The sequence below is a fragment of the Periplaneta americana genome, chromosome 13 (genome assembly GCF_040183065.1).
Source record: "Periplaneta americana isolate PAMFEO1 chromosome 13, P.americana_PAMFEO1_priV1, whole genome shotgun sequence".
NCBI classification, from domain to species: Eukaryota; Metazoa; Arthropoda; class Insecta; order Blattodea; family Blattidae; genus Periplaneta; species Periplaneta americana.
In genome coordinates this window covers 5,145,117-5,165,704 of record NC_091129.1, presented here as the reverse complement: position 1 = coordinate 5,165,704, position 20,588 = coordinate 5,145,117, and the positions used below count along the sequence as shown (strand labels likewise).

Here is a 20,588-nt window from a genome sequence, read left to right as displayed (position 1 = left end):
ATGGAAATAGGATACACTATGAAGAAGAGAAAGCAGCTATCTTTGTGAGCTGAACTATCAGTGAAGGTCCTATATGACGTCATGTGATAATTATAAATTCGTACTTAAGGGGCGAGGATGGTATTTTTTTTTTGGTGAAAAATGAGTAAATTTTCAAAAATTAAGTTTTTTCTTTAAAATGCTCTGTGATATGTGTCGAATGCATAGCATAATATTTTGTGAGTATTTGTGCCCTTATCAGATGCTGAGACGCCATTTTTCAACTTCTTGCGTTGTGGATTTTTAAATCACTCGACCAGTTTTATAATTGTCTCCGGTAAATTGAATTTTCAAAAAAAAAAAATGTTTTCTTTAAAATACTCTTTGATATGTGTGGAATGCATTGCAAAACATTTCGTGGGTATTTGTGCCCTTATCGGATGTTGAGACGTCATTTTTAAACTTCTTGCGCTATAGATTTTTAAATCACTCGCCCCCTTTCTTCGGTTTACAGTAACTTCATTCTTTTTGCTACATTGCCAGACAAAAATGGATATAATTTCTGAACTATTAAAGATCCATGCATGAAATTAACAACTCACATTCCTGAGACTAATAGGAAACTTTTCTCTGTAATATAATTTCGTTAATTGATTTCATTTTAAAACTACGTCCGTTAGTTTGCAAGAAAGGAATTCAGAAAAGTGTTATTAAATTTAATTTTTTCATTTTACAAACGTAGGGATCAATATCAAACTTCTGTCAAAGACAGTTTGTAGAGCATACGTTTGCAAGTACATTGCAAAAACCGGCACGAATCTACCTTTAAAAATGGTTTAGATATATGGATTTTAGTAAAATCCTGCATTGGGTATATTTTTTCAAATGTGGGCCCCCAAATTTTTTTTTTCAAAATATTTATTTTTAGTTGAGTTTCTACAGGTATGAGCTCTCTACATACAAAAAATTAATATTTTACACCAAATAGGAAAAAAGTTTAAAAAATACCGTCCTCTCCCCTTAACTAGTTCCGACTCAACTCACAGATTTGCAGACGTCCGTCACTCCCTGGTGTCCAGCTCTCAATAACTTTTTCTCTTGCAGACTATATTGTGAAATCGGTGGAACAGGTTGCACGACATTTCTCATAAATGAAGATACGACTATTTTTTATCGATTGTTATTTGAATAAATGGTTAGATCCTAAGATCATTTCTAATGGAAATAATGAAATAAAATATCTACACAATTATGTGGGAAATTTAAATTAATGCGAAATCTCTTACAGCAAAATATGACGCAATATCAAACACGATAGTGGGCGTATTATATTAAATTAAAAAACATATCGTATAAGACAAGTACAGCACGACTCAAATTCTATGAATGGTTGTAAGCGTAACGTGTCTTAGTAAACAATGATGATGCCAGTTCAATTCAGTTCTGGTACTGGCACCGAGACTGTAACAGATGTCTGTAAAGAGGACGTCTTTAAACGTGCATAAAAATGTGCAATTTATTCGTCGAATTGGAAACGACGGAAACCTTAAACATGTCGCAAGTGTTTTCAAAATTAGTGCTTCCACTCGATGAATAGTGTCGCTGCCTGCAGTGCTCAAATATGCACTGAAACTCTGAGGGCAGACTGGAATAAACTACTTGCATATGAATTCGAAAGGCCCATTTCTGAATAAAGATACCTTACGTAACGTCACCTGCCACTTTTTTTTTGCAGACACGTCTCCTATCAGATCCGTTTGTAAACTACTGTTCAGATTTTAAGAGCAAAGTAAAATTATACGAGCAAATTTGTTCAGAACTCTTTCAGCCCTAAAAATATTACAGTTCATAAAAAATAAAAACTGTGTCTTTGATATATTGAGATGAAATTTTCTGCCTAAAGTTAAAGAAATCAATGTTGTTGAACAGGAACCTTGTATCTTCGTTTATCATAAAACTCCATTTTACAAGAGAACGAAGAAACATCTTAATTAGTGCTGTCGTTCGATCAACATATTTAATCGATTAACGATTTGAATTTTGACTAACATAACGCCATTTAGACAAAACATTTACCATACCACTCCTATGAAATTATTGTACGTACAATTGTGTTACTTCGTCTCTTAAGTAATAGATAAATACAATAATTCAGTACCCAATTGTAGTATTAAAATAGAGACAAATTGAATGTCCGGGGTATCATACATGACATTATGCTTAATTATAATGTATGATTGCGAATTTAGGAATATAAGTTAAATATAGTAAACATAACCTATAATTTTCATGTGAATAGCAAGGCATTGGAGATCACTAAAATTAGACAGAAAGGGGCAACTGGTACAGTAAACATCTATATATATATATATATATATATATATATATATATATTGAACTGGTAATGGAAATTACGGGAAAACGGCTGAACGGATTTTAATAAATGGCCCCTCATTTTGAAGCTTGGAAGCCAAAGTTTTTCGGAAAAGTAGTAGTTTTCAGTGAAATGTCAATTTTCCTACATAATTTTCCTATTTTCCAAAATCCATCTGTTGTCAGTTTTGAGAACTAATTTTATCGAATAACGGCCGACTTGATTGAATTTCAGAACAAAACACACACTACAATAAACAATAGGCTATTACACGAAGGCCATGACCTGCAGGATTGACGACATATTTAGAGCTCAATTCAATTTGTTATTAAAACTGATTCTGTAGTATATAATAATTTTCTGAGTACAGCTGTGTATTGGATATTCAAATCTACGAAACTTGAGGTGGTTTGATGATATTATTATCATTAGAAATTAAATATTATTATAGTTAATATCATGATGCTTCTATTTTTCATTAATTGTACATAATATTGATGCTATATTGATGACATGGAAGTGAAACGTTTTGAGGTTATGTAAGTAAATGTAGAGAATATCTTAATTTAGATCTTCATTTCTATAATTTAGTGAGTGGCTGCTATATATAACTACAAAACTTAAGTAAGATAATAATATTGTTATTAAAAATCAAATATTTTTATACTTATTAGCCCAGTCGGGTTGGGTCTTTTTCATATACTTAATGGCGGTGTAGTGTAGATATTGATATGTGTCATTGTCTTCAGTATTGGCTCGACAGAGCGCAAAAATTACAGTTCCTGAGGAAAGATAAAAAAGTATTACTTACTGATAAAATAAGAGGCCTAGAAAATTTTGTAGTCTTCAGATCATTTCACCAAGATCTCTTAGTAGGATAAAATGATTTTGCGCTCTACATTTGAAGTTCTACATGCAGCAGCTATACGAAAATGCTATTGTTCGAAAGCTTAGCAAACCCGACATTTTTTTAATTTCTGCCTACAATCCACAGTGACCTGAAATACCTACTGCTATCGTCCTGACATTGATACTTGCGTTTTCGCGTTGAAACTCAAAAACTGAAGTTGGATAGGTTCAAGAAAAAGTATTTGGCCTAAAAAAATCCATTCAGAGGAAGTATGTTTCATTATTATGAAAGCAAATAACTATCAAAAAGACAAGTATTATTCATTGAAAATAAATCTAAAAAATTTTTATTTGAACGTCTAACGAACTTAGTTTGCAGCAGCATTTGCTGCACAAGCCACTAGTAACCTATAATTTCAACATATCGTGCGATGCAACTGAAAATTATTGAATCGTAAAGTACAAGAATTTCGCAATATTTAATCGAAATACAGGCAGTTATTACACATACGAACAACGTAATTTTCACACAAAAAATAATATTACACCTTTACTCGCAAGGAATTATGTCTGAAGTGTCCCTAATCATTGTTTTAAATCTTATAAATGCAATTACACTACATTTGATAAATATTTATTTTACCCTTTATGAATTCCAAATAATTTATATGATTGAAACGCAGCCCTTCGTGATCGGGTTAAGCGAGTCACATGGTCTGCCTTACGGCCTGTATTAGATCACGATGGCTGTGACACAGTCTATTGTCCCTAGTACTCACAGCGCTCCAAGCTGCTAGCAACTATCGCGAGAAATGTAACTCGTTGGCTAAAAATCATCCCAAGCTTCGTGACTGTATATAGTAGACTGTGCTATTACTCTGAGTTAAGAGAGACAGACGGTACCAGTAACTTGTGCAATGTGAATATTGCAAACGAGATGCTTTCCATTTTATATTATTGATCGCTAGAGTGTAGTGATAATAAAAACCGGAATATGAAGGACACTGTTGGTGTTAGTGTAAGATATCGCAACTTATCTTTATAGACTTAAGGCCGAATTCATAGTGAACACTTATCGTAAGGAAACACTTAAACAGTTGCTTATAATAATTTCCAATTCATAAATCCCACTGAAGTGAACACTTATTCAAATAAGGTAGCTTGTCAGCTTACTCAAGTGTTTCCTCATATGCATTGTAATCAGCTGATTCGGTATACAATAGATGATGATTATGATTTAATTTTATTTATTGAGTTCTGTAATTAAAATTAAAATGAGTTTCGGCAAGCAAAAGATATATCAGAAATATGGAAAACCTTTTAGAGATGTATAATGATCAACAATTTAAGAGGACAAGACAATAACACTGTTGTGAATATTCTGGTGTCTCTCGTTTCAATTCACAATACAACCATGAGGCTTACCGATTTCGCCACTGCTGAAAGTACTGGTTGCTTTGAGATTTTATGATACAGCAGCATTTCAGATAGGTTTGAGTGGTATTTTTTTTTTCCGAAAATTATTCTCGTCCCAACAAAGTGTCATTTGCATTTTTGTTTGTATTCTACCCAAGGAATAAGCTGTTAAAATTTGCGTGATTATATCATTTCCACTTTGTTTAGCATAGAAATAACTGAAAAATAAATGAAAATGATTTACTTACAGGAATATTTCCGGAGTTTGCATTAAACTCAACTGCAATTTTATTCCATGTCAACTTCTTCTTTTGGAGACAACAATTATCAATTAATTTTCCTTTCGACGATGTCTCCATATTTCATAACTAGTTATCTTCGCTCACTTTTTTCTTTTCTGTAAAATACTTTCTTGTATAATTTTAGCCCTATAATATTTACTTCTGTATTTGTGTATGACAATAATACCGATTTAACAATTTGAAGGCCCTGGAAAACAATTGAATGTAGGAAAGCGCTCACGTCTAGGCATGTTGCCATATTTCTTTCGATGTCAAGGGAATGCTCAGGGCATATGAATGAGTAGCGTCTCTGCAATACGATCTGAAATAAGTGCTAAGGAAATGCTCATTACTTAAGTGTTTCCTCATTTTATAAGTTAAGTCTATGAATTCGACCCTTACAGGTGTTACGCAGTAAAATGTGAGTGCCACACAATAATAGACAAAATTACAAGACGGTTGGTGAGTTGTGTTTTGGAAAACGAGCGTGTAATCAGGATAGACCCTAAGTTCTGTACGGATGGTTTACAGTGCCTGACAGATTTCACAATCCGATGATGTACACTGGAGTGAAATCCTCCCAGGCTGCTGAAGGGAATATGTGAAAGCCGATTGCAGAAGATTTACATTTGGAAAACATCGAAATTTGAGAGTGTGGGAGAGGGATATAATAGTCATAAGTATTGAACAGCAATGGAAATATTCCTTTCTATATTGAAATTACCCCGGTATACAAATGCGAGTTTTACGTATTTTCTGTGTGACAGCAAACACGGATGGTAAATCGTCGTGAATCACCCTGTAGCTACTGAGCAACATGATGTTAAATTGAGACGGAATATAATGAAGTCAGGGAAGAAGGACTTGTGAACAATCCATTCGCAGTAACTTTACAGTTAAAGAATGCAGGAAATGGGTACGAAGTCTACGTTAAGGGTACTTACTTACGTACTGGCTTTTAAGGAACCCGGAGGTTCATTGCCGCCCTCACATAAGCCCGCCATTGGTCCCTATCCTGAGCAAGATTAATCCATTCTCTACCATCACATTCCACCTCCCTCAAATCCATTTTAATAATATCATCCCACCTACGTCTCGGCCTCCCCAAAGGTCTTTTTCCCTCCGGCCTCCCAACTAACACTCTAAATGCATTTCTGGATTCGCCCATACGTGCTACATGTCCTGTCCATCTCAAACGTCTGGATTTAATGTTCCTGATTATGTCAGGTGAAGAATACAATGCGTGCAGCTCTGCGTTGTGTAACATTCTCCATTCTCGTGTAACTTCATCCCTCTTAGCCCCATATATTTTCCTAAGAACCTTATTCTCAAACACCCTTAATCTCTGTTCCTCTCTCAAAGTGAGAGTCCAAGTTTCACAACCATACAGAACAACCGGTAATAAAACTGTTTTATAAATTCTAACTTTCAGATTTTTTGACAGAAGACTAGATGACAAAAGATTCTCAACCGAATTATAACACGTAACCTAACAGTAAGCCTCGGAATGGGACTGATTCTCCTGCACGACCACAGCAAAGGAAAAAATTATAAGATTTGGTACATGGGACGTAATTAGTCTTTATACAACAGGAGGAGTAACATCAGTAGCAAAAGTACTAGCTAGATATAGAATAAAGTTCGTGGGAGTACAAGAGGTTAGGTTTGATGGGAATGGCATATCACAAATAGGCGATTACTTACTGTATTATGGGGAAGGAAACGGTAATCACCAATTAGGAACAGGATTCTTTGTACATAAAATAATAAAACCAGCAGTAAAATGTCGAATTTATCAGTGACAGGTTATCGTATTTAGCACTTAATGGTAGATGGTGCGATATCGTAGTTACAAATGCTCACGCCCCTATCTTATCAATATGCAATTTCTAGTGAATTTATCTTTAAAAGGGACATAGAATGTAGAGCCTGTTCCTGTAAATATTTTGTAATTTAGACTTCTGCTAATATTACTCAAGAATGGATTTTTCCCCCACAATCCCGAATTAATGAGATTCTACTGTAAGGATATTGATTGAAGCTGTAGTTATAATGCAGTAATCTGTGATATAATGCCGAAAAAGAAAGGATTTAACATAGGAATGTTGCCAATCATCGGTGGGGTTAGACAGCGATTTACAATCACTCCTCCGAACTGCAATAGCTACGGAAAAATCTCTGTGATAGATAATAGCGATTTTGTCACAGTGCGATTTTTGTGTTCGATTGGGAATGTTATAACGCCCTAGAATACACAGTCATTCATTGAAGTTGGCAGCAATACATTCCTAATTCCAACGGTATCGACGTCTGTCGTAATGTAAAAATTTGTTGTTGCTACAAGTTCCAAGTTGTCTATGTTCTTCACTTCTTTCATTCGCGATCATTTTACAAAATGAAGGAATATATTCTTTGCAAGGGAGACATACCGTGTCTATAATCCTTATGCGTACATATCCACAGTAGCGTGCAAATTAATCCGAACACGACATATATTTACATTTTCTGTCATTGTTGGCCTCACAGCTGCTCATACCGCTTTAATTGACATCTGTAGTACGTGTAATTCCATTGTTGAAAGTCTGTCATTATTTTTTTTATAATATGTGGCTTTTGCCTGTCGTTTTGTACTTATAAGCATTTCAGTTGTGTTGAAGACTTAATACTGCAATCCTGTGTACATTCTGTCGTCTTCACAAATGGATACAACTCCACGAAAACGGTCTAAAATTATAACATTTGCAGAGCATTCTTCTATGACACGAAGGCAAATTGCTGCAGAATGTCACATCGGTTTGGCTACTGTTAATTCGATCATAAAACGATACAGGGAGACTTGATCCATCACACCCCAGAAAAAAGGAAACTGTGGCCGAAAAAGGAAGACATCACCTGCATATTATCGTTTAATTGTCAGGAAAAGTAAATTAAATCCTAGACTAACTGCTGTCGACTTAACCCGCGAGTTAATTGCTACCACTGGGGCGAATATTCACGTCACAACAGTGCGGAGTAGGCTTTTGGAAGCTGGACGAAGGGCTCGTAAGCCTATTAAGAAGCAACTGTTAATCCCTTTTATGTGCAAAAAACGCTTAATGTGTGCAAAATTATATCAACACTGGACAGTGAATGACTGGAAGAATGTACTTTTTTCCGATGAGTCTCATGTCGAGGTCCACGGCCACCGTCTTTCTTACGTACGGAAAGGATCCGAAAAAGTAACAGCAGATCATCTCCAACAAGCACCCAAATACCCCCCTAAAGTAATGTTTTTGGGTTGTTTTACACATGAAGGGCCTGGAGCATTAATACCTATCAAGGGAATGATGAATTCTGATAAATATATTCACTTATTGGAAACCAGAATCGTACCCCAGCTGCAAAAATCCTTTCCGGGTGGCAGAGGTGTGTTCCAACAAGACCTGGCACCATGCCATACGTCTCGAAAAGCTACAGAATTCTTCAACAAGAAGAATAATCAGGTACTTCCCTGGCCAGGCAACTCACCCGACATCAACCCCATTGAGAACTTGTGGTCAATTTTCAAAAGAAGAATGCAAAAAATGGATTGTTCTACAAAGGAGAAGATGATTTCTGCCCTCATTGATGTATGGTTTCGCGATTAAGAAATGAAGAATATTAGTGGGAAATTAGTGGAATCCATACCAAACCGTCTCAGAGCTGTTATTAGGAATAAGGGAGGCCACATACATTACTGAGGTATGTCTTAGATCCTTTTTTTTATCCCGTTTGAGTGTTTTTGCATAAGTAATTACGTTGTTTGGATTAATTTGCACGCTACTGTAATTTAAACTAATAAGGCAACATTATGTACAAAATAATTATAGTCATATACTAATAATAGTGTACCATGCTTTAAAACTATTTCTTAGAACGTTAATTTACAATCAGTTTTTATTTTAAGCCATTATTAACAAAAATATTAATAAATACATTACTTTGAAAATAAAACTGTATATCATTTATATTCGTACATTTGAGTAATGTTGACTTATTCGGGGGTGCCGAGCCTTAATGGTAACAGCGAGTGTGCATTGCCGCGTGCTCTAGGGTTTGTTTTGGTTCAGCAGTCAGTTCTGTTCAAAATGGGCAAGTCGAAGGAACTCAGTGCCGAGCTAAGGGAGACGATATTTAGACTGGCTCTTAAAGGTTATTCTTTACGGAAAATAGGCAATATAGTGAACAAAAGTCATTCCACGATACAATACGTGGTTAATAAATTGAAATACCGTGGATCTACTGCAAATAAGAAGGGTAAACCAAAAGAAAAAATACTAAATGAGGGGGAAGAAGGTTTCATAAGACAGATAAAATCAAATCCACGGTCAAGTGTGCCGAAACCACGTTCTCTCATGACAAAAACCATAAGGAAGACTGTTAGTGAAACAACGGTGCGGCGTGTCCTATATAAATATGGATTTCATGGTAGAAGGATAAGATAAAGTCCTTTTGTAAGTAGAAAAAATCGAGACTTAAGAATTAAATTTGCTAAAGTTCATGTAAATAAGGAGAAAGAATTTTGGGACAGTGATGAGACCAAGAATAATATTTTCGGATCCGAGGTACCTATAGAGTGTGGAGAAAGGAGAATGAGGCCGATAAAGTGGATAACAATCTTCCCACTGTGAAACATGGAAGTGGCGTCATAATGATTTGGGGCTGTAAGTCCTCGAAAGGCGTGAGTAACATCGACATAATTGATGGAATTATGGACAATGTAGTCTATAACAACATCTTGAAAAATAATGTCAAGGAAAGTGCAATAAAATGCATTTGCCGTCTGTCTACATTTTCCAACAAGACAACGACAGCAAACATACGGCCGAAATGAACAAACACCGGTTTATATGGAACGCCACGAAACAACTCCATAGTCCTCCTCAAACACCCGATCTGAATCCCATTGAGCATTTGTGGTCAAGACTTAAGGAAAATGTACATAAAAATATAATTTCGTCCAAGGAACACCTCAAAACTGTTGTGCTGAAATAATTGTCAATATTCACTCTGCAGCAATGTAAAACGTTGGTAAATTCCATGCAGAGAAGGTGTCAGGCAGTGATCAAAGCAAGAGCATATGCAACTAGGCATTTGAACGTAATTGTTTATGTTATTTACCAATTGCACACATAAATTGTACAGCCTAAACACACAAACTATCTAAACTAAACGCACAAAAACGATACAATTGAACACAAAAATTATACTAACTAAATACATGAACTATACCACTATACACGGAATCAAACTATCCAAACTAAACACACAAACTTTACAATCCTGTAATGTATCGAACACAAAACGTAGCCTAAACATCCTTTTGAGACCCAAACCATTACTTCTAACTGGTGACCATTGATGTGTTTAGTCTTCTCTTTCAAATATTCCACAACATACGATTATTTGAGATTGTATAGTAATCAGTAATGAGTGTTCATTTGTTAAATTAATCTAAATTAATCGTCTTAGCAATATGGGCTAGGCCCATTTAAATTAGCAGTATATTTAACCGAACATTTCAATGTTTCTCATGACAAGTCGAGTTATGTTTATTCCTCTGTGAGTGGAATTGATACAGAATAAGTGAACAACGGTGTTATATCAACAATAGTGATTAGCGCGAAAAGTATACTAAAAACAAAACACAGTCTGGCCTGCGACACCGCCATGTGTCCTAGCAATGTTTACGAAGGTGAGTCAATCGAGGTAGAATATAGCGATTGCACATATCTTTCATCTTCAATATCCATGTGTAGTCCACTTTACCTTTAGAGTGGGTCGATAATTATTCGTAATTAGATCCAAGATATGTTGTCCTATATGTAAATCGTCCGACTTCCAGTTGTCTGCAATCTGGAGCTGTCATGCACGTACATCAGTCGGCATAACTATGAAACACGTAGTTTTCGAAGGCGAGTTGTCGAAGCTCTAATCTTGGAACTACAGTCACAGTCAGAACCAGTGACTAAACTATGATAGCTACAAAATCACAGGTCATCAAATCACAGCCCGTGATTAAGTATTATTATTATTATTATTATTATTATTATTATTATTATTATTATTATTATTATTACTACTGTAAAGAAGTCGACAATGGTTTGGAAAATGTTCTTCCCTTCTTTTATCAGTCGCGTGTTGGACCTCGCTGCTGTAGACAAATGCTTCCGGCTTTTACTGATCACAGAATCAGTCACTGTATAACGACTATAGGAGATTGTTTATAATCGGTGAAATTGAAAGGCTTCAAAGACAAAATAAGAGGAAGAATCAATAAACTACAAATTGAATTGTGTACAAGCAGCAACCAACATTTTTCAGTAAGGCGCTTAAAAATCTTCACCGCTAGATGACGTTATTATCGATAGACTCACAAGTGAAGCAAAGAAGCGGCATTTGCAAAAAGACGTCAATTTTGCGCAAGTGTACCATTGGGAACTTGATAAGATCATTAATTCACGCTATGTCTCGGACTGGAAGTGATGTACCCAAGACTAACCTCTGGCTGTCTGGGATAGAATATAGTCCCCTTCATCGTATCTGCTCGCATCAAATTGTCAACCTTTTGCCTCCGTGAAAAATCTTCTCTAGAAGACAGATTTCTTGTTCGATACTTGCCTATCTTCCAGAGAACAACTGCATCCAAGTGTGGACAGCTTGACGCGACAGGCGATAGTCAACATACACGGGCAGCATTTCTTTATGAATATTTGTTTCTCTCGGATCTTTTGCCCAGGAAAATCGCAGAACGTAGCCCAGGTCAACAATGACACAGTCGTGCACATGTTCCGCAATTTGCTAACTGCTGCTCTTTCTTTCGCTTGTGAGTACATCGATCACCTTGACGTAACCGTCATCTAGCGGTGCTAGAGCCAAAATTCCCATGAGAAATATAAACCGCTGTGGAGTAAAGGCTGGTTCACAATAAACCGGAAACGAGAATCAGAACGAAAACGAAAACCGGTAAAATTGTTAAAATGTATACATTTAAATGTGAACATTCACAGTTAACGAAAAGCTTGCCGGAGCCCGAGATCGGGAACGGAGATTTGGCCAAGTTTCAAATTTGGCGTTCACGTGTTCCGATCACAGCCCACTAGATTCAATCTATTGCCATCCAAAAGCTATTTTGTCGTAGTATATTTTGTAGCAAGAAGACCGTGACATAAACTGTGCATTATTTTGTTCTGTGCTGTGCATCATGGAGCAAGTTTTATTTGATGAGATTCTAATATCGAAATCCTCACATTTACGATAATCTGCGGACTCGTATAAAGATGAGAAAATGGAGGAGAATACGTGGCTTTGAATAGCTGCATCTTCGAACTCCGATCGGAAGCGAATCATATTTTATTACTGTATTGGTTGTATTACACACTACATATTCACGCTTCAATTCAATAACTACTGTTTTATTTATTTTTGTTCTATACAAATGTTTCTTTTCTAATTATTTTACGTTATGGTAGACTTAAAATAGGTTGTGATAATAAAGATGCATGGGCATATTTATAGTACCGTACCTAATGAAATGTTTCAGTTGAATTTCGAGGTTGGTTAACTGTGTTTATGTTGGCTGCTTTGTACTCATGAGAGAACGTTATTGGTCAATTATACACAAATAACATCAAAATGCGTAATATCGACTTTACATATCGTTATTGACATGCATATCGATATGCATAGTCGTCTACGTTCTCGATTTATTGTGAATCAAAAATTTTCACGTTCACGTCCTCTCCTTCCCGTTTTCATTCTTGTTCTCGTTCCCGGTTTATTGTGAACCAGCCTTAACGGTTACCACGTCTGACCGTAAAACTAGCTGGCCCGGGGTCAAATCCCATTTGGGACAGGTTACCTGGTTGAGGTTTCTTTCTTCGTTTTTCCTAAAACTATGAAGAGTAAATTCTGGGAAAGTCTCGGAGCTGACCCTGGACACATCTTGCTAGTATTAACAAATGCATATGATTCAGACGCTAGATAACTATATATCACACCATGATGAACCCAGAGCTGTAATCTAAGGTTGAATGTCACTGTTATAAATATTGGAAAAAGAAAACATTATTTATATCACCTTCTTCGCCGCTATCTTCATCAAAGTATAGAGGAATTAAAGGCTACTATTAAAACCTACCTGTTCAGATATTTATGAGATTGTAGATAAGTAGGTAATGTTAAATCTGAAATCCTACAACTGTAATATCGGTAGAGCTGATTATGAAGACCAACTGCATTGGCCCCCTAATCCGGATCTGCTGCTGAGGACTTTGTCTTTGTTAATCCAGATATCGCGTCACTCTGAGCTCTGGAGAAAAATCTTCCGGGTCAGTGACATCTGCTCCTCGTGTAAACAAGTCTTGCGACCCTTGCTGCAAAGGCTATCTCTGCTTTCTATTAATATCTGCAGACAGAATACTGCAATGCTAGAAGTGCGCTGTTGAGCTCTAATGGCGGAGTGCATCAAACTCGATTACAAACTTAGTAGCCAAGGATTAAGATTCACTGTTGAAAAACAACCCTTTTTAGAATGCAATTTATGTGCACCATTCATAATCACAGGTTACTTATAAATTGTTAGCTGACACCTGATATTCCTACAGTTATCGATTCATTCAATCATCATAATAACTTTTAAAGCAATATACTGTCCTGTGAAAAACTATAAGAGGAATATTGATATGGGTTACAAGAGCGGTATGTTGAAGTTTTCATATTAGAGGAGAAGTTTGAAAAAGCGAAATGTAGTTGAGCGTTTTTAATTTCCGTGAATTGAAAGAAAACATACCGCTCGTGTATCGTACATTATTTTGTGCGAAGATCGTTTATTACATACCTGAAAGAGGAATTTCTAATTAGTTACAATGATATCTCCATCTTGGTTTCTCTTCAATGACTGCAAATTTGCAGAACAAAAAAATCTATCTTCAACATTGTTGCTTTAAAATGTTTTCTGTGTTTACTATACTCCAGCAGGCCGTGATATACGTCTGTCTTTTTTTTCCCCAGTCTATGATGAGTCTGGAATCTTGTTGATTTTTGCACGGCTTCCTTAATGTTACTTGCATCACGAATGCAGTAACTTTAGTGGAGTTGTAAAGTTTAGTTAATTTTTGCAAATATTTGAAAACAATAATTAACAGTGCAATTTAGGTGAAATTGCAGTGGTAAGTTTCCAATTTATAATTATTACTATATTGAATGTCTCTAAAAATAATATGTTAAAAGCCTAAAGCAGTAAAATGAATATGTCACTTAAGCGGAAAGAAGAGGGAAATTGTTATGTGTGTTAGGTTGGGAATACTGAATGTGGAATTTTAGACTTTCCGCGGATTGGTTTTGTGTGGAAACCAAGCAAATACGCACGATCTCGCACAAAAGGATCTTACAGTCCTTGAATATATCTTCCTTATAGATTATTCTTATCACTTGATATATAAACAGACGGAAAAAAAACAAAGAAGCAACACAAAGTAAAAAACTAAGACTTTACGTCTAATTTCAGACAGTACATCTCACTTGACGATATGTGTCACAGGAGAACACCTTTATTGTTTGTATACATCTGAAGTCTTATTAGTGTAATCTGTAATTAGTGATAGATTTAAGCAATAGAAGAGGGTATGAATTGGCCAATCTACCAGGTTATCTCCTGGCTTAGTTCCCTCACGAGTGATGCCTTACCTGTGTCACATATCTTTCTTCGGACAGTTGACTTAGCAGCAAGGCCTGCAGGTGTATAAAGAGACCTTTAAGATCAAAATTTAGACCTCTACGCTATAGTATAGGCCTGGGCGTAAATAACTCAATTGAGTCACTGCATACTACCTCTTAACCCTCCACTCCACCCTCCCCGCCTGAGACTGTAATGTTTGGTGCGGTACAAGTAGGCAGGACGTCAGTCACGAGTTGTATCTGTTAGACATCATAATTTCTACGAACTTCTGGCATTCTTTGATCGCCTAAAGCCACCACTCATGCACAGAGTCTTGTCTGTTTATAAGTCTGTGTAAGCATAATGGACAAGGACGGGGGTTTCTCTGCACCTCTCACTTCCCCTTTGTGTCCAGGGCTCCTGTAGTCTATTCGGGACTATAGCGTGGAAAGGTCTTGATTGTGTTGAATTTCTATAGGCTATTGTAATTAGATTTTGAAAGCTGCGTGCAGTATAAAATGCACCAACTTAAACAATTGGATCTGTAAGTATCCGTGTGCGAAGGAATGAATGTCTCAATGTCAGTAATATTTCTGTCATTCACTACAATTCCTGTTTTTGTCTGCCTCTTCATTAGGAATCATATGGGGTGACCAGATTGACATCGATAAAGAAAGAGGGCACAACGCTTAAAAAACGAAGACATTGTTCGAAAAAAGAGAACAGAAAATATGTACTTAGATTTATGCCTAGGCTCACGGACAGGAGAACGCGAATTCGATTATGCGCACTGTTCAAAACATACAGAGGTGAGCCTGCCTGGAGAGAAATAAAAAATAGGTTGCAGTCGCCAAATTACTCTTCAAGGAACGACCACTCATATAAAATGAGGGAAAGAAGGCAGAGGACGGACACTGGAAAGTTTTCTTTTCTCAATCGTACTATCAGGGACTGGAATGCTTTACCTGCAGACTTACTATAGGCTTTACCAACAACCAAAAGTGTATTTAAAAATAGGCTTAAGGACTTTACTAATAGACGGTAATTATACACAGTATTTAAAGGGTGTAAATGATATGTTGTTATTGAAGTGTTGTATCAGTGAAGAAGTATGTTGTGTCAGTGCAGTGTGCTGTGTAAGTGAAACGTGTTCCTGTCAGTGAAGCTTTATAGTTTATAGTGGCAGTGCATAGTATTTGAACAGTGAAATGTTTTTGAAGTGTTAGTGAAATCAGGATAGAATCAGTGAAATGTGTCGTAGTTCCATTGCAGTGGGTGAGTTGACAGCGAAATGAGTGTAATTTGTGCAGATATGAACATATCATACTCGTGGGTTTTAGTTCGATCTTAGTTTTAAGATACAAATTAGATTTATGTCAAATGTTATTTTAAGTGATCGTTTCATTTGATTTAGTATATTCCCTGTTGTTGTTGTTGCTATTATTATTATTATTATTATTATTATTATTATTATTATTATTATTATTATTGTTATTAATTATTGTTAGTATTAATTATTAGTATTATTATTAATTGTATTTTTAATTAATAAGTTTATTAATGTCATTATTGAGTGTAATTAGCTACCACTGCCACCGAGTATAGGCTATACCCACTGCAGTGTGAATAAATACATACACATATATTATACTTCAATTACGTCAATATTTATTTTATTACAAAATATTTACAGTACAGATTTAGGCTTATATCATATTAAAAGGATGTTGGTATCTGTTTTATTACAAACTAATTATGAAAAACTTAATAATATTGATTTTACAGTGATGCACATATGAACTACCATTATTATTATTATTATTATTATTATTATTATTATTATTATTATTATTATTATTATTATTATCATCATCATAATTATTATTGTCATTATAAAGCTCATGCAAGCTGAGTTTATAATAACCTGCCTTTAGGCACAATACTATCATGTGAGTGAGTGAGTGAGTGAGTGAGAATCTTTTTCATTTTTGATAGATTGTTTCTTAGAGAATAACTGTACACTTTTCCACATTTTCTACCAACAGCCGTGAATAGTACATAAAATCTTGTCATTTCTTTGTTTTGCAGCCAGGATTCGGATTTAGACATCTACAACTGAACTTCACTCCCCCTGCTGTTCCTGTAGTACCGATTGGTGAGCTTTTTACGATAATATATGTTAGTAATCACCGCCACTCCCATCATCATCATCATCACAATCATCGCCAAAGTGAAAGCACTTGGCCTTGTACTAGAAAAGTTATGGCTCCAGTTTATTTTCGTATTTGCTGATATTTTCTTCCTTTGGCTTGTATAGCATAGCTGAATAATATAGCTTGATGACATCCAATCTAGTATTTGTAGCAGGTTTCTTCCTTCTTTGTTTGGTTTTCTGCAATTTCATGATTAATACAGAATGTATATATCTGGTCTCATATACAGTGTGTAAGGTGCATAAGAGCCATTATTTTAACAGATGATTATTCATGTCATAAGGAAGAAAAAATGTCCTTACAATTTTTTTTCTAATTGCAATATATAACTAATTTTTTAAGTGTACAGTATTAGACGTTTTTCAACGTTGCTGAAAGGAGAGGAGGAGGTTTAGAAGTACACAGTACAGCTCAGGCAGGGAAGAGGGATTTACAAGTACACAGTACAGCTCAAGCGGATACAGACATACGGGACAAAACAGATGCTCTGTTCTAATGCAGGAGCGGGCCATGACAATACTGTTGTCTACATAAAACGATCATCAAAAACAAACTTTCAATCTCATTAATAGAACATTATGATAAATTCACATTTTATGTAACAATATTGTTCCATTTTTTTATTGTACGTCTAAAAAATGAACAAAATGGTTTTCTGCACAAAATCACAGAAACGTTTTTTTTCTAATGCAACATTGTAATCTCTCCCGGTTCCGTAAAGTAGTATCATTTTTAAACAAATGTCTGGTTGTGTGATTTTCGAAACGGGGTAAGATACTTCCGGTTTCTAATAATCGTTGAGAAATTGCTACAAAAGTCCGCCGACTAGGTAATCTTGTTTGAGGAAAACGTTGACGGTACATATTTCTTGCCTCGCTTGAATTATGGCGACTTTCTCCATTAATTAATAACATACGATATTCCTAAACTGTGAATTACATTGTAAGTTGTTATCGAATACCCTGTACTGAACTGCCATCCGCTCGGCAGTAGAGCTATGGACAGGGTGCTTGAACTCAGCTGACTCGTACTTACGTCTGTGCAGAGTACTGCCTGCTGAACACGTTGCCACGTCTCTCACGCCAGAATATCAACAGATTTAAGCATGCATTTGTATTTAATTTCACGAAAACGCAATATAACAGACAAATATTAATTTAAAATAATATTAACTCTTTGCTAGATATATCTACTGATGTAAATTGTTTTCGTAATTTTAGGAACGATATAAGCAGTATAAAGCAAATTATATAAGGATATAAATATTTTTCCTCGGAAAACTATCGAGTTTTGACCCTATGTTGTATGGACAATTTTTGATCCTGTAGACCAGTCATGTCAATTGATGCCCATAGCAGCAAGTGCGCGCTTTAGAGCTCAGGAGAGCCTGAGCGCTTTACAGCGGAAAGGAAAGAGAGTATATTGTATATATATGTATATATATATATGTATATATATATATCCATCGATTCATAGAGTCATTCTACCTAAGAGCCAACTGACTAGTCTCTGAAATTGAGACAACTCATCCTGCCTAAGGTTTTTCCGTAGTTTTCCTAAGGCGCTAAGACAAATGTCGGGATGAGCCCTAAAAGAAATGGGCCATGGACCTGCACTCATATCCCCATAAATCCCCCTAAATACTATAAATTCATTAATAATTACATCTCTCCCCTCTCTTCGTAATTGAGTCACCATAAAGCCAAATGGCTGGTCTCAAAATTTAGGCGATTCAACAAGGCTCATGACAACAATCACCTACTACCTAGCCAAATTGTCTAGTCTCTTATATGAGACAACTCATCCTTCCTAAGGCGTAAGACAAATGTCGGGATGAGCCCTATAAGAAATGGGCCACGGACCTATATGCCCTTCCCCATATATATTCCCCTTTTCTTGTAAACGACGTATGCTCTAGTTCAGAACCTATAAATTGTCTAGTAAATGTACGAGGTCACTCAATTAGTCGCAATTTGAAAGGTCAGGGAACCTCTCAAATCGCAGATTTAGATTTCACGGCGCTTCTTCTGACGGCCTTCACTTGCCTTGTCATCGAACAACAGATGACAGAGTCTTCACGACTCAACTCCATGAGACTCCATGGATAGTGCAACCGCTTTGAAATGACCTTGTCTTAACTGGGCTAAACAAAATCCCTCCCTAACAATATCTACATTTGTTGATCGATGGAACAATCATAGAGCCAATGGGCTATAATATACCTGGTTGAGGATTTTCCGGGGTTTTCCCTCAACCCAATACGAGCAAATGCTGGGTAACTTTCGGTGTTGGACCCCGGACTCATTTCACCCGTATTATCACCTTCACATCATTCAGACGCTAAATAACCTAGATGTTGATACAGCGTCGTAAAATAACCCAATAAAAAAAGAACAAAATGTCAATTCAGCGTACTACCAAACACAATCTCGAACACAACCTACGTCCAACTATACAGCGCAAACTTCCACAATTTCTGTGAAACAATCCACCTTTCATCTTGCATGATAATGCTCTTTGTCATATCGCAGGAGTAGTCACTGAATTGCTACAGAGATTTATTTATTTATTTATTTATTTATTTATTTATTTATTTATTTATTTATTTATTTATTATTTTGCTAATAATTGTAACATAAAATATAAAATATACAGAGACACTTCAGCTCGCCCCTGAAAGAGTAAAACTCGCGCTCAGGGGCGGATTCCTGAATTGAAATTAATAATTGTACAATACAATTATAATTAATAATTATACAATACAATTTGCAATTATAGTATATAAATTTAAATTTACAATTTTTCAATTTTTATAAAATCCATACATAACTTTTTAAATATAATACTAGAACTATTTGAATTGACAAGATTAGGATATTTAAATATAAATTTGTTATATATTCTTGGGCCTAAATTACTACTATGATTAAATACTGTAACAGTGTTGCATTTTGGTTCAAACAAGCTTAAAGAATTCATACCTTTTGTTTCATAACTATGAGAAAACAATTCAAAATTATTTCGATTTTTATGTATGAATTTTATTAATAGAATATAATAAATTTGTCTTACGTTAAGTACATTAAAGTCTATAAACAAATTTTGAGATGGAAAATCAATAGGTTTATGAAGACACATTTTAATTATTTTCTTCTGTAATAAATAAAGTGGATTAAAATTGGATATAAATGAGCTACTCCATCCTATGAGATTGGGAAGTATTGGAACATCCTCCGTATTCGCCTGACAAGAGTCCTTGTGACTACGACTTGTTTGCACTGCTGAAAGAACCGCTTAGAGGCGAGATTTTTCCAGATATTGTATCAGTGCTTCATGAAGTAGGACAGTGCGACAGAGAGATCAGAATAAACAACTTCGCTAACGACATTTAACGGTTACCACGGATTTGCGAAAATATACAGGAACACGCTGGTGGTTATATTGAAGGGATGTAAATGTATTTTCCATGTAAGTTCAGTAATATGTTAGTACTGTCCATGTTGCCACTACTTTATTTATAATCCTCGTGAAGTTTATCTTCAATTTAGTCAACATTGAGCCTTCTGAAGGAGCCATCAAACCCGAAGAGATCTCCAGAGTCGATGACACCACTTATCCTTTTGCTTTCGTCAGATCTGAAGTTCTCGTGTTGCAGGAACCAGTCGTGGTAACTGTCTAATTTCTTCAGCCACAAATCTGAAACAGTCCCAGGAAGATGCTAGACAGACATAAAAAATTTAGATGCAATGTAGATAGAAAGTAGGGTCAATGTACGACATATTTTATTAGCTATGTTTTCT

At 35.6% G+C, this 20,588-nt stretch overlaps 2 protein-coding genes across 6 annotated transcripts in view; both read right to left on the bottom strand.

The window, feature by feature from the left end:
• The window catches only part of LOC138711695 (alpha-tocopherol transfer protein-like), a 35,448-nt gene extending 22,126 nt beyond the window's left edge, over positions 1 to 13,322 (bottom strand). The window contains exon 1 of one of the 3 annotated variants that reach the window (XM_069842832.1): positions 13,058 to 13,322. Coding sequence is in view for 1 of the 3 variants with exons in the window: in XM_069842831.1 (XP_069698932.1) it covers positions 12,779 to 12,861 (83 nt within the window). In the remaining 2 variants the exon portion in view is untranslated. Of the gene's footprint in view, positions 1 to 10,686; positions 10,870 to 12,778; positions 12,877 to 13,057 lie in introns of those variants that run through there. The other 2 variants (XM_069842831.1, XM_069842833.1) reach the window with 2 other exon arrangements.
• A 6,022-nt stretch (positions 13,323 to 19,344) lies between these two features.
• The window catches only part of LOC138711697 (alpha-tocopherol transfer protein-like), an 87,921-nt gene continuing 86,677 nt past the window's right edge, over positions 19,345 to 20,588 (bottom strand). For all 3 annotated transcript variants that reach the window (XM_069842837.1, XM_069842835.1, XM_069842836.1), the window contains exon 7: positions 19,345 to 20,484. In XM_069842837.1, the coding sequence (XP_069698938.1) occupies positions 20,333 to 20,484 (152 nt within the window). In that variant the 3' untranslated portion in view covers positions 19,345 to 20,332. The remainder of the gene's footprint in view (positions 20,485 to 20,588) is intronic.